At 31.6% G+C, this 15,221-nt stretch overlaps 1 protein-coding gene across 4 annotated transcripts in view; it reads right to left on the bottom strand.

Moving 5' to 3' along the window:
* Positions 1-15,221, bottom strand: part of LOC118199488 (uncharacterized) — a 140,460-nt gene that overhangs the window by 77,763 nt on the left and 47,476 nt on the right. For all 4 annotated transcript variants that reach the window (XM_085824870.1, XM_085824869.1, XM_085824871.1 and 1 more), the window contains 3 exons: positions 11,175-11,231; positions 5,570-5,605; positions 4,905-4,982 (listed from right to left, as the gene is read on the bottom strand). In XM_085824870.1, the coding sequence (XP_085680996.1) occupies positions 4,905-4,982; positions 5,570-5,605; positions 11,175-11,231 (171 nt within the window). The remainder of the gene's footprint in view (positions 1-4,904; positions 4,983-5,569; positions 5,606-11,174; positions 11,232-15,221) is intronic.

Raw genomic sequence — 15,221 nt, 5'->3', positions numbered from 1 at the left:
CGGAAAGAATAAAGGACTCTTTTTCCCAAAACGAATTGTAAAATGGATTTAAAACGGATTCAGAAGAGGTTTTTTTCGTGATGTCTGTACATACATTATGTATCTCACATAACTAAAAAATGAGTAGCCTCAGTACATAGGACTGCTATAAGATGTAATTGTGGACCTCTCCTTTTGGTTGCAATCGGCAACACCAAAAGTATACATATATATACCCACTCAGTTGCCTAGCTCGGTGAGGTCAGTTTTTTTACTATTATATGTTGTAAATTGTACATTTTTTTGCTTTAATAGTGATTGAATTATGTTGTTCCTATGTTCTGGTTAAGGTTCTGGTAAGGTATGTTGTTCTTGTAGTCCCGTGCCTTTAGTTAATCTGCATGCAAAGGTGTAGAATTATCAACAATTTAAAAGTTCTTTAATTGTGATTAAGCCTAATAAAGCCACCATTTGTTTACATTTGAAACTGTTGGTAGAATTGTGAATTAAATCATTTCTCCACCAATTTTAGGGTCTTTTTCCCAAGTGGAACCAAAAGTAAACTTTCAGTGAAAAATCTACTTTCTTGCCCGCTAGCCGAATGACTTGTTTTTGTACTGAAACTGTAATTTTAAGTGTGATATTTATTTATTTATTTATTTTTACTTTTCTAACTGTGTTTAGTGTTTTATGTTTTTCTGTATTTTACAATTTTTAAGGAAGATGTTTTGAGCTTGAATACATTTTTGAATTGTGAAGTGAGAAATGAATTAATTGAATGAGAAATATATCTCTAATAAAATTCGAAGAAATAAGTTTAAATGAAATTTTCAGCTAAAATATGTAAAATTCAATTGGCCATACAAGGAAGTCATGTGATGCCTACATTACAATTTTTTTACTCTATAACAGGAGTGTCACCAGCTCTAAAACATCATCATAACTTACTGAAGGAATACTCTGCATGTTTTGATTTCCACCTCATTAAATAAAAATGCACTGTTTGTAGAAAGTCCCATGTAAAGAAATGTTTCAGAGTATAATAACAATTACATTCCGAAGATTCTTACTATGTGAAAGAGAAATTTATCCCATGATGCAAAGGAAGAAAATGAATAAATAATCAACAATGGCTCTCGTAATTAATGAGAAAGGAAACTGATAAAATAATATCAGTAAGTACAATTTCCTTAATAATTATTATTGTTTGCCACATAATTTAGTACAAAAGTGATTTTTATTGACAGGTACTATTTAAAAATTAAATTATGAAGAGATCCTAATCGAATAAAAAAATAATCTTTGTATAGCCACACAATGCTTTGTTCATATCAGCAGCACATTAACAAGTTCACCATAGTTTTAAAAAAAGCAAATAAAATTAAAGACGCTATTAAACATAAATTATTACATGAAATGTCATATTTATAAATGTACAGAATACATCCCTAAGGATAGTTCCATCATGAAACCTTACCCTGAAATCACAAATCTCAGATACAATACTAACTTTTAAAAAATAAAGTTACCTTCCTTGCCAACATAAAAATAATATGATTTAAGCATCCTTTAAAACTGCAACTAGTGCTTTAAGTTTAGAAGCAAAAATTGTTTGCTACTGAAGAAAAGGGACCTAAATCATATCACCTTCAAAATCAACAGTTAAATCAACAGTGAAGCAGTTAAATGATTAAAGTGCTGGTTGATAATGGCCTTTAATTACGTCAAATACATTTAAAAAAAGTGTGGCATTGAGGAATTCATTAGGATAGCATCAATGGTATCCTAATTGAAAATTTGAGGAACAGCTTTGAAAGCAGCACTTATTTCCTCCATCTACATATTTTTTATTAGTTACTATAAAAAGAAATATATATATATGTAAAATTTTCAATGGGTCTGGGTAGTGCCATTTCATGGGGTCAGCTGGTAGTTAATAACAGAGATAAAGAACTGCCTTTATTGCCTAGATTAAGAAAAAGATTTATATCAAATTTGAAATAAAAATTAAATATTTTAATCTTCACCAAATGGCAAACAGCCGGTCTGTGGAAGATAAAAAAATTTTATACCAGACAAAATCAAGTCAAAATATGTCCCGCAGTTCTCCTGCATTCTTGCAAGAATTGCTTAGCAGTTCTAATAATTTTGTACATCTCCAAATCAGATGATGGTGGTTCAGTGGGTTTACTAATTTTAACACTTTTTCATTTTTGACAATATTTTAATTACTATATACAGAGCGTATTCTTAGGCCGCCGCCTTCAACATGAACAAACTTTATTCTCTTACAACTAAGCGAGCAACAGCGCCCTCTAGCCTTTTTCTTCAAATTACACAACAGCAGTCAAATGGTTAAATCAGATGTCATCAGATGACACGTAGAAATTATAAAATTAAAAATATGAAATAATGACATCTGAAATTATGAAGCATTTATGAACTTAAAAGGATCAAAATTTATAAAACAAAAAAGCTGAATATTTATTTGCTCAATTCATTAACTATTTCTTTCAATGTATGTTGCTACTTTGCTTTGTTTTTGTGCTAATACTTTCTCATTAAGTTTATAGACAGACAACATGATGCACAAGCATCACAATGAAAAAATCTGTTATATCATCTTCATTTATTACAACTTTTCCATATTTCTTTACAAATTCCATTTACTAGAAAATTTTTTCGTTTTTCATGTGAAAACCTTCAAATTCGTAACTATAATCATAAAGCTTGCCTAACTGCTATACACAACTGACGTATCCTGGAGACTGGCAACTAAAGACATGTTATTCTGTCTTCAGTCGGCTCAGTAGGCTTAACATCACATGCTGATGCTAAGTCCTGAATAATACTAGCTTATTTAATTATTATATTTATGAATATTCCCGTACATACTTAAGGCTTATCCAGAGAGGTGGTTAGGCATTTTGCAGATTGATGCAGTCTCTTCAAGTTTAAATTCTGCTAACAATCACCTCCCGAAGTTCTAAAACTTTTGCTTCCCAGTGCCTTCTCTTTATTTTGTTGCTCGGTGCTTCTTCAAATTCTAAAAATTTTGCTTTACCCTAGATTTTGGTGCCCAATGCAGCCACACCAGGTTTGGCACAGTTCCTGAGCTTAACTGAACAAATTAGTTATTGTCAATTCAAACAGCATCAAATGTAATCTGGCCTACATATGAAAGAAATTTCTTTTTGTCAACACACTCAACATTTCACAGCAGAAGTCTATTATATCATCATTAAGCATAATGTGAACATAAAAGGTTTCGATGCTCTTTAATATCCAATTAATTAAAAAAAATTTAATGTTCAGACATTACAGTGCAAGTCATTTCTTAGCTGCAGTGTGTTGATAGTCATGCAGTGGATGAAAATAAATAATTATTCAGTACAATGGTATCAGTGCCAAATTGGAAATTAATAATCGGCACTCTCCACAAGTTCTATTATGAAAAAATATATATAAAATGTGCAAGTATAATGCGTAAAAAAAGGTCACTGGAGATCTAGAGGTTTGGATTTTATATCATTCTGGATATTGGATGCCCAGCTTTCGGACTTTGTACTGTAATAATTTTTCTGGACTTAGACTTAAGTCCAGAAAAGGTGCTTAGCTATCTAAATCAGTGGATATTCCATTCTTAAAAATCCTTTAATCAATCGTTAAATATGCACTGCTGTGTTGCACATGCTGCTGTATTGCCTATATTTGTATGTACCGATTTCTAACCATTCATATGTATAAGCTGCACCTCTAACTTTCATTTGCTTTCTTTAAAAAAAAAAAAATTCTGGCTTATGTTGAAGAGAATATGGTGTTTTGATAAGATTTCTCACATTCAGATCAAACTGCATCTTTATTTTGCCTTCAAATTTGCTTTGAAGTCATTTTGGTTAAATGAGTACAATCTACAAAAATTCCTCTTCCTGAAAGGATCACATTTTTAAATGGAGGATTTTCTTTTTCAGCTGCTCAAGTTTACCCATTTTGCTCTTCCCAAAGAAATTGACAAATTCATTACCTAACACCAATAATATAATATAAATTTGCTGCAAATTTATGAATATTATGCTGAGCCTTAGCTCCTCCATTTATACTTCACTTAATTTTAGACTCAGCAGCAGAGTGGTCAAATCGCTGAACACTGATAGCTCAATTTAGGTCAAAATCCCAATGAATGACCTGGTTATATCGCCGTTATTGTGCTTTCCCTTATATGTAACATGGATATGAGCCAGTCTCCCTTAGACAGTCTTCTACAAATGTCTCCCTCCCCATATCCATTCACATGCTTTGCCCTTATCCTTCAAAACTAAACACCTTAATTTTATGATTTAATGCATTATCATATCAAATTTTGAAAGCAACTTAGAAATAAACCAATCTTAACTAAAATATATAGTACAAAGTAAATCCCAAAGCAGAACACTTGCCTTTACCTTACCTAAGAAATAATAATAAACCACACCAAATTCAATAATAAACAATAAAATCTTCCTTTCAGTAGCATTCACATTTTTTGCATAACTTCCCTTTGCCCATGTAAAATATTTCAAGAACTGATGCTGTAAATGGAAAGCTTGCAAAGTTGATGGCAGAAAGAAAGAAGACACGACAGCATGCATTTTGTTTTGTTTAAAATTTCTGATTCCAAATCAAATTCACGATTCATTACATGCTGTATAATTAAAATAGTAAGGCAATGTTTGTTAAACAATTTAGGCAAAAAGTAAAACATTTTCACAATTCTAAATTTAGAGGCATGCACCACATGCACCATATATATGGATATGCTCATGTATGTGGTGCATAATACTTCCATAACAACATATACATAACATGTATATATTTAATGTAAATTTTGTTCTTAACTGAGCAACACAAAAATAATGTTATGCGTTAAGTAACTTTTATAAAAGTACCTTTTCAACTGAATTGCCTAGAATTCTATCCTTGGAAACAGGCAACAGCTTGTTTGGACTTGTTAATTGATTCTGTAACTGAATAAATATGGCATAAAATAAAATACAATCACTACAAACAAACCAAAAAATATATATGTTTACAAAAAATAATAAAAAATACTCAAAAATTTTAAAAAATCATTTTGAAAAAATACTGATGGAAAATGAAATCCCAACACCAAGGAGGAGATGTGCTAGATAAAACAAAGTTTGAAAAGCATGTTTGCACATAAGACAGATGACATTAATTCAGATTTTTCACAAGACAAATATATGTGGTGTTAGAAATGCCACTATGAACATGGAAATCATGTTTGTACTGAAATCATATTTTAGACAGATGCTGCCTACAGTTCCTTTCTATACACTGATTTCTTCTTGGTGTTGGGATTTATTTTCCAGCAGCACACACATAATTATAACTGGTATTCAAAATTTATGGCAGTGCAACTCCATAAAAATGTAAATGACATATATACCATCCATTCAGACTTTCTAGGATTTTTATCCACCTTGTGACCCCACTATAAATTTTCATGACCCCAGATATGGCAGCTTGAATATTACAAATTATGTAATGAAAGATAAATATATATATGTATATATATATGAAAAGTACATACCACTCTACTGTTTCCACAAATGCTGCTATTCTGCATCTAAAATAAAAAGTTTTATCAAAAATTTTTACAGAAATTATAAACACAAATTTCTGATGTTACCATATGAAAGTAGATGCTAATGTTTTAACTGCATCAAGAAATCCAAAAATTCTATCTAGTTTATATAGCATTCTCAACTTATGTATGATAACAGCTAAAAATAGCAGCTTTTTTACAGCTGACTGATTATTATTATTATAGAGATGTTTTCAAAATTCCACGATATAAAGCATATATTTTTTTATTTTGTCAATTTTCATCATTATTATAATGCAATTTTTTAACATAAGCCTCATTTAACTAAAAACACTTATCTCAACTAATTTTTTCAAAAAAACTAATTTTTTCAAGTCATCCTCAAAGAAATTTTTCAGTGTCCCCTTAATCCAGCCATTTATGGCATTGTTAAGTTCTCAAATTGAACATTCAGTAAAGGTTTTTTCAAATGTGGAAACAGAAAATTCTTCACAGATATTGAGCAATTTCTTAAAGTTGCTCTTCACATTTCCACGGATGTAAAAGCAGTGTTGCAAAAGCATGCGTGCATCAGTCAGACAACTGAGTTAGACTAAACAATACTGCACGGTACAGCTGAATAAACATGGTTAAGTTTTAATTTCAAAAGTTATTCATCACATATATGATTTCTATCATAAACGATAAAAAATAGCAATAATTAAACTGCATATATAAAAAAACCCCTCTATATATATGGCATTTGCTTTGTGGTTTCAGAGCGCCACTACTGCACCACTACAGTATTGCGTCACAAGGCTCTAGAGGCTCGGTGGTCGCACCTTGAAACCACTGCTCTTCACAATGGCGTTTGCTTGCTTCTCAAATAGGAATGTTTATTTTTACCCCTGATATAGATAAGGGGTTTTGAAATTACAGAGTTATTTTATTATTAAACAATACATGCACCTGCCCAGTAAAAAGGTCTTTCTTTTCCAGAGAGTTTTCTCTGACCTCAACACACTTGCTCCCCAAGCTAGTATTGTGTTTTATAAATTATTTCCTGTGGTTTAAATTTAATGTAAATATATTTTACTATAATAAAAATAGAAATTGCCTACAGTTTTGTTTAAATTAAAAATATTTTCCGAATATTTTGGGACGAAATACGAATAAAATAAGTATGAATGGGAAATGAATGATCCGTACCAAAGACAAAAAGACCAAGCCCCCCCCCCATTAACATAAAAAACCACACAGTTCATGTGCCAGATGAGAAGAACCTAATAATGCTGGACATATACGAGTGAAATTAGATCCAGGCTGCGTACATTTTGTAGCACAAGAAAGAAACCTCATAGAAGATACATGTGCGAAATGTGCAATGTAGGTCTATGCATGTACCAAAAAGACAAAACACGCTTTGAACAGTGTCACAGAAAATTTGCTCTTTGAAATAAAAAAAAAACACTCTGTCTTTTTTACTTCCTTGTACAAAGTAAAAAGGAAGTATTGTAATCGCGAAAAGTTTCAGGCAGCATATTTAAATGAAAATATCCATTTTGACGCTATCGAATGCAATTTAACGATGTTTTTGCGTCATATCTGTACGTAAGGACAGAACAAAATACTCTTTTCCTTCAAAAAAAAAAAAAAATATATAAAACTGCTTTAAATTAATTCTGAAGAGAATTTTTCGTGGCATCTGTACGAACTTATGTACGTACATTCGTGCGTACGTACGTATCTCGCATAGCTAAAAAACGAGTAGCCTCAGAACGTTGAAATTTTGTATATAGGACTGCTATAACATGTAGATGTGCACCTCGTATTTTGGTTGCAATCGGCCGCACCAAACATATATAAATATATTTATATACATATCCACTCTATTACCCGGCTCAGTGATCTCAGTTTCTTTACTCTTATATGTTTGTAAATTGTACATTTTTTGCTTTAAAAATGATTGAATTATGTTATTTTTATCTTCCGGTTAAGGATTTTATGCCTTTAGTAAATCTGTGCGCAATATTTTTAGAATTATCAGCAATTTTAAAGTTGTTTAATTGCCGCTAAGCCTGTTTTTAATGCCGGCCATTGACGTTTACATTTGAAACAGGAGACTAGTGGATTTGTTGCCAATCTAGAGAAACTTAGCTTCGCAACAACAAAGATAATGCATTCATTTATTATTGCCAAAATTAAATCATGCTTAATTTTTTGTGGAATTTTTTCGTGGAAATAAGCGTTTGAGATTTACTTCGCAATTATTAATATATTTTGAGTTTTTATGTATTTTTGCCTTCTCGCGAAGTGAGAACTGAATTAATTAAATGAGAAATACTCAATCATCTGTGAAAAACCGTTTCTGTTTTGTTTTGTTTGCTTAATTTCTTTTATACATAGTTCTAGCTTTATTATAGTATTTGAATAGAACATGTGGCAACGATTAGATAATTCTTTAAATGATATACATTTTGTGCATTCTGAGTTATAATATGAATGAAATATAATACTGTTAAGTAAACCTAGCACCAGAGTGTCGCTATGGTAACAAAGTGAATTTTAAAGAATGCATTTATTCTATTGTGGTTTATGCGCTGTCGGCGAAGTAGGTTTAATTCAATCTAATAAGTTTAAATAAAATGCAAGAAAAAATGCATATAATTTGATATTCCGTACGAGGAAGTCATGTGGTGTACACATCAGATTTTTTATCCTTATTTTACTGAGTGTTTTAATCCATTTAGCCAAATGACCTTATTATGCAGGTACTTATATTTTCACTGCTATAGAAAAATTAAATAAATGTTTATTTTTTAATTTTTCTGACGATTTACTTTGTAAAATAATGCAAAAAATTATATATAATGCATTTCTTACATACATTTTTTTAAAAATTCATAAATTTCGTAATTTGTCGGAAACGCACACGGAGAAAGGTAAGTTTTTTTCCCCTACTACTTCAGTAAGTTTCAAAGTCCTAGACGCGCAATGGTTTCACAGTGCGACCACCACCCACAGAACAATGGGCAAAAGTAGATTTTTTTTAAATTCATATATTATTTGTCTCTAGGATCATAATATTCAATTTCTAGAGTTTTTAGTTAAAAAAATTATAAAAATAATATCGCACGCGTCAAAGGGTTAAGGGCAATTGCCTGCAAGTTCTAGTAATTAAACCAGAGCACAGTTCCTAGAGCTTAAAACCCTTAGTATATTAACTAATATATAGCATATAACTACTAACTCACGTTCACATAATATCTATGAATAGAAATTGCAGCTTTTCCCCTTATCATAATCAGCTCTACTTACACAATTAAGTATATCATTGTTAAAAAAATCAGTTTCAATTTTTTACAACATGTTTCACTGCAAAGATAAAAGTAAGTTAACCACAATTTCAGCAAACAAATTTTATTTTAATAATACTAACTTCTGAATTCAGACTTCTTTCCTTCAGACACAAACCTTGGACAGAGGTTGTAACTTCTGAGGGAAAAAAAGCCTCCAACCCATATGTTTCCAGGTGTTACACGCTCAAAACTAACAAATCAAACTATGAATTTTTTTTTTTTAAATCAGGATTTATTAAAAGCACAGTGCACAACTCTCAACACTTAGAGATTAAATTGCAAGGGGCTATTAATCTGTGCATTTTACTCAGAATTCTAATTTGTGCATTTCACTGACAAGTCCACTTCACTCTGAACTTTCGAAGCATTTGTATTACAAAGAACTAAAGTCTGAAAGCATGGCAATCTATAAGCCAAAGAAAACTGCAGACTGAGGCAGAAGCTAACAGTTTTAAATACTGCATTTTCAATTCAGAAACATTTGATAATTTTAATCCATATGGATACACAGCATTTTAATTCTCCGGGAAATTATTTTGCATAAGATTTATGAGCACCAAAAATGAAAGATGAAAAAGCATAAATAAATCAATCCCATTTTACATTCTGCTCATGTTTAAAAGACATAATTGTCACATTAAACATGCTTATTAATAACCAGACATTTCATAATTATTTTGTAAAACAGTAAATGCATTCCAGAATTAAAATTAAAAATTACACAATAACAACCCTCATATTTCTACTACTTTAAAAGCTTATTAATATTGAACATATCGTAATTATTTCATAAAAAGTAAATATTCTCACAATTAAAATTAAAATTTATATAACAGTAACCCTAAAAAATGTACAGTTGCCAACTCAAAAGAAACTTATGTTTAGAAATTTTCATTAAGACTGACAACTGCACAAATTCATTTTTTGAGACCAACCATGAAGATTTTAATTGATAGACATTGGAATATATTTGCTAACTACTTTAAAGTACATCTATTAAAACTTTTTAATTAGCATTCCATATGATGGAATGCATTCATATATGTAGTACAAATATATACATTTCAACATCAAAGTTGCTGAAGTTAATTTATAAAGCACGAAAATTCCCATGTACAGTCAAAAGTCATTAATTCGGACACCCATAATCCGGAATGATCTATAATCCAGACTTCAAAGCTACAAACTTCCGTGCATGCATCCCGTTGAGGCATGCGCGTTAAGACCTTTACGGCTGCGAATATCGTGTGCGCATGCACAAAATACGTTTACGCATGCGCATTTAATGTATAACGGACGGTATAAGCTAAGCTAAAATTATCTAATTCAGTTAATGTTGCAGATTGCATTGTTCCTTAATCTTCAAATTGGATCCGGCTTATTATTTTTTGCACACTGTTAGAGCAATTTTATAAAAGTAAGCTTGAACTTTCGATTATGTCAAATAGAATTTCTGATATATATTTACTAATATGTAAAGGATCTACAAAGCGAAAGTATGTTTCGAAGTCCATTAAACAAAAGTGGCATTGCTGCAAAATATGACCTAACCATTCCGAAATCTGTTTATCAATTTCACGCTGCTCTGCGGCGGGGTCTGGCAGCACTATCCTTACCTTCAGGGCAGATGCTTTCATTTTATTTGGCTTATAATTCCTTACTAAATGTAGTATTTCATCTCAATGTATTCCGTCTTTGATATGATTTAAATCAAATTCTTCATCATTATAATTTGTTTTGGATAGTGAAGAAAGTGACGCAGAGGTTATTGAAAACGAAAAAATTTCGATTGACAAATTAGTCGGTATTCTCGACACAGCAATTATAGGACTTGAACAGCGGAACTTTGTAACTGAACAAGAAATTATGTCTGTTTATAGAATTAAAGAGAAAGTATTATCAAAGAAAACGAAGCAACTTAAACAACTTACATTGAAAGAAATGTTTAATAAAGTAAACAAATAAATATTAAGCTTTTTTTTTTTTTGTAAATTATGACACCCTTTAGATCATAATTGTTCTTTATTTCATAAATTACGGTTTCATATTTTTAATTTTATAATTTCTGCATGCCATCTTACCAGATTTAAACTGATGATCTATAATCCGGAATCACCGAAGTTCCGACGAGTCCGGATTAATGACTTTTGACTGTATAGCCAAAAAGATGGTCATGTGAAAGGCAAAGAACTGAGCAATACTTTTTAATAAAAATCTTTTTTCTTTAATTGAAGAGGAAAAATTCTTATTACCATAGCATTATATGACTGAATCTGCTCAGGAGTTGAAGCACTGACTATATCACATTCCTATGAAAAGAAAGATGATTATTTTTTTAATCAAGACTTTCATGCATTTAATATTCGAAATACTACTTATAATTTAACATTTATTAATTAAAATACTATATATGATAGACACTAAAATGCAAGAAAAATTAGATTCAGATAATGTATCAGTCCAAATGGTGACAAATAATTTCAGCCATATGTTATTCCTTACAGTAACACTGAATGAGTGATGGTAGTAAGCTAAGCTAAGCTTAAAATGCACTAAGTGTGTACAGCTTAAAATGCACCGGAGTCCAGTGCAGCCTGATTTTGATGCTTCTTGATTTTTGAGATAAATCATAATTTTAGCTGAAGCGCACCACAGACTTAAATAAAAGAGCTCCAGCAGTTCTTTTATGTAAGTTAACCACAATTTCAGCATTGTTTCAGCATATAAGCATTGTTCCTGCTAAATCCAACACATTATAGAAAACATACACAGGCCATCTAGATGAAGCAACTGGAACGGAATATTTACACATCATCTGGTCATTGATAGCAACTCCACTTTGTAGTAAAATTCTACTGTTTCTTTAAGTTTCTTCTTATTTTGTGAGTCTAAATTTACATTTAGATGTAAGGTACTTAGTAACTGCACATTTTTATTCCTTTTACTCTGATATACCATCAGTGTAGTTCCACTACTGTTTAGCAAAACTGTTTTAAATAGCCAGGCTTTTGACTTCCTTGCTTCATGCGGAATTTCTTTTCGATGTGTTCTTACTATGTCCTCAAAACTTATATTCTTTATTTGAAGTCTTTTATGTAATTATAATGAGAAAAAACAACTGTCCCTGGTCAAATTTGTACCTGAATTGAGATGATGGTTTAGAAGACGCATTACTACATTTCGAGGAAGATTTTCATATATTATATATTAACTTATACCTGGCTTTGGATGGAAATAACTACTCATCCGCAACAAGATTTTCTTCTGGCTTATAGGAAATAACAAACACCTGTATAAATTTAATCCAAATATCTCACACATACAAACTTTTCTAAATCTGAGCCCTAACTGTTTTCAAGTCAAACCTTAGATACAAGGTAACCAATCAAGTTCTTGCCATTTCTGATAATGACATTGGAAGAGTGAACCCCAACATAAAAATAGTCGCTAAACCTGCCGATGAAGTGGTTAGGATGGGGGTTTGGACATTAATTAAGAGTATAAAAGTGCGTTGCATCAGTACTTCAAACATAACTCGCACAGCGACTGATTGAAATGGATGCGTCAAAGGCACTTGTTTGGAGTTGTTCCCTGTATGATTTTAAAGTGGGCCTATCAGCAGCAGAATCAAGTCACTGAATTTGCCAGGCCTTGTGGATGATGCTGTAACGAACGAACTGCTAAGCAATGGTTTCAGGTTAGGGGATATGTCTGTTAGTGATGCACCACACAGCGGTCGGCCACAAGCCATGGACGATGAGGCCCTGAGAGCAGCATAGAGAGTGACAGTAGCCAAACTTGTGAGCTTGTTGCATACTTCCAGATATTTGATGAAACAATCAGACTCCAATTGCACAGTGCAAATCCAAAGGCAAATGTACCTGAACACAAAGATCATTGAATTCTTTTGAGTATAGAACCTTACAGCAGATGCCTCCAATGTGCCTTTGTTAATTCATAACAACAGTGGAACTCCGAGCATTGTGACTAGAACCATGCTACAAGGAAAAGTTTTGCTTAACCAGAAGAATCAGTTTTTTTTTTTTTTTAAACTATTATGTTGACTACCATATCAAGGTACACCATTTTCCAGATGAAAAGGTGATTAGCACATATACTATGGAATATAAAAGGGCTAACGGTGGAGATGTTATGCTTTACAGGGTATTTTTAAAGATGTTGCTTAGAATCCAAGATTGCAATAGAGCACATTATAACAGCAAAATATAGGAATTCCGATGCTAACCAATTACACTCTTTTATTGCCTCTATCTTCTCTACCAGAAATCCATTTTTTTCATCAGGACAATGCTCCTCGACACAAGGCCAGAATTGTGCTACAGTGGTGTGAGGAACATGCTGACAAATTCCAATTCATATTTTAATCTCCTAACTCACATAGTAATTATTTTATAGAGTACATCCAAGATGTTATGGAGTGCCATCTTAAGGTGATTAATCATTTTCTCACAATCTAAGGGAATTGTCTTTTAAATGACATAAACATTCAGAGCCTTGATAAAGCATGGGTTTACCTAAATGAATGTTAACAAAAAATGGTCCATTTATTATCGAAAACAAAGAAGGAAAAAAATACAAATCTGATTCTGTCAACCAATAGAAAGTTTCAGCAAAGGTTTTGTGACTATCAAAAGATTCTCTTTCCATGGGAAATTAATAAACTGAAGAAAAAAATGTAAAACCAACTCAATGTACTATTAAGAGAAAATTTTATACATCCAATATTTACAGGGGGAAATTCCCCTTTTTGATCCCAATGACTTTCACAGAGTTGTCTTCATTTGTCAGTACTGTATTTGATATACTGCCATATTTTTAAAGTCCCCTTTAGCTTATGTAAATATTTCTGTAAAGTTAATTACAAAATCTTTTAATCTGTACTTATTACTAACTGATGTAATGCAGTTATCAATATAAAAAGACTTAAAAAGTTTTTGTGCAGATTTTAATTTCTTTGAGACTTTGGAAAGATAGTAGTTTACTATTTCCAGTAGGAAAAGACTACATGTAACCACCCAAATCCATTCTTCTGTGTCCAAAAACTTGGATATTTAAATTCGATTCTTGCCATAAGTAGTCATGATCTTCTTTCAACTCTTTTTGGAAGGGGGAAGAGTCGTACATCTGAAATTACTTCAATAGGCCTTGCTTTGAATTTTAATATAAATGTTGATATCTGCTCCATGATGTTTTAACAAGACAATTGTTAAATGAAGTATTTTATATGAATAAGACCATGAGGTCTTACCTCAGTAATACTATCAGATTTGTCGGATTTGTTAGCTCAGTGGTATAGATGCTAATAAATATCCTTTTGAATTTGAATCTTCCATTAGCACATTTTCTGCAATTCCTTCTTTTTCACCTCCTTAAAGATGTTATGATATTCTCAATATTTATTACTTTCTTGTTCCATATTAAGAGCTGTCTTTCCACTATACCTCAGTTGGAAGGACTATCTGGGTGCCCCTAAACCAGTGAAGACCAATGTAATAGCAGCTATCCTTACCTCTGCTGTCTTCAAAAAATGCTCTTGAGCCTCTTCTTCTTCTATTGCTGCTTCAGTGCGACATTCTCCACGATCTTTATTGCTAACTGTTTTTAACCATCAAAGCTCAGAAACTTCCAGATCTCTTACAACCATACTAGCAAAAATCGCCAACGAAATACCAACTTCACTTTCATCAGAGGTTGGCTCACAAACGGCCCCACCTAATTCAGTTTCAATGGTATTCAGCCTAATTTCTTCTCAAGTGTTTCATTTTCCCTGTTAACAGTCTCTCATATAAATCGCTTCCAATAAGCAAGTGAATCTTTTAACACCCTGGACTCGGGGATGTGATGAGATTGTGTTTTTGATCGAAGAAAAATTAAGAATTAAAAGAAAGTGCATAATTTAGTAGTCTTGCTTTATTTTTTTCTCTTGAGTTTATTTGTTCTGTGCAAAATAAATCAATGACATAGCTGGCAATTTTGTGAGCGCAAAAAAAAATTTTTTTCTGAAAAAGCACAAATTAAGCAAGAAATTATTATATGTCAGGGGAAAAAAAAGAATCAATTAGGTATGGCACTTATCATAAAAAATGAAAATTTCTTTTAACATATTTACAGTTCTCCCTTTTTTTTTTTTTTTTTTTTCCTTTTATAAATTTCACAACCAAAATATTCAAAAAATTACCAAATATGAAAGCTAAAGAATTTAAAACAATGAGAGAAGGAAATAAAAAGTTATATTTTTGTGTTACCCTCCACCAAAAAATAATGTAATTTCAAAAAAG

The sequence above is a fragment of the Stegodyphus dumicola genome, chromosome 10 (assembly GCF_044657685.1).
Source record: "Stegodyphus dumicola isolate Sdum_Otavi_A_Nest chromosome 10, ASM4465768v1".
Classification (NCBI taxonomy): domain Eukaryota; kingdom Metazoa; phylum Arthropoda; class Arachnida; order Araneae; family Eresidae; genus Stegodyphus; species Stegodyphus dumicola.
Note: the sequence above shows the minus strand (reverse complement) of the source record. Positions and strands in the feature narration are given on the sequence as shown.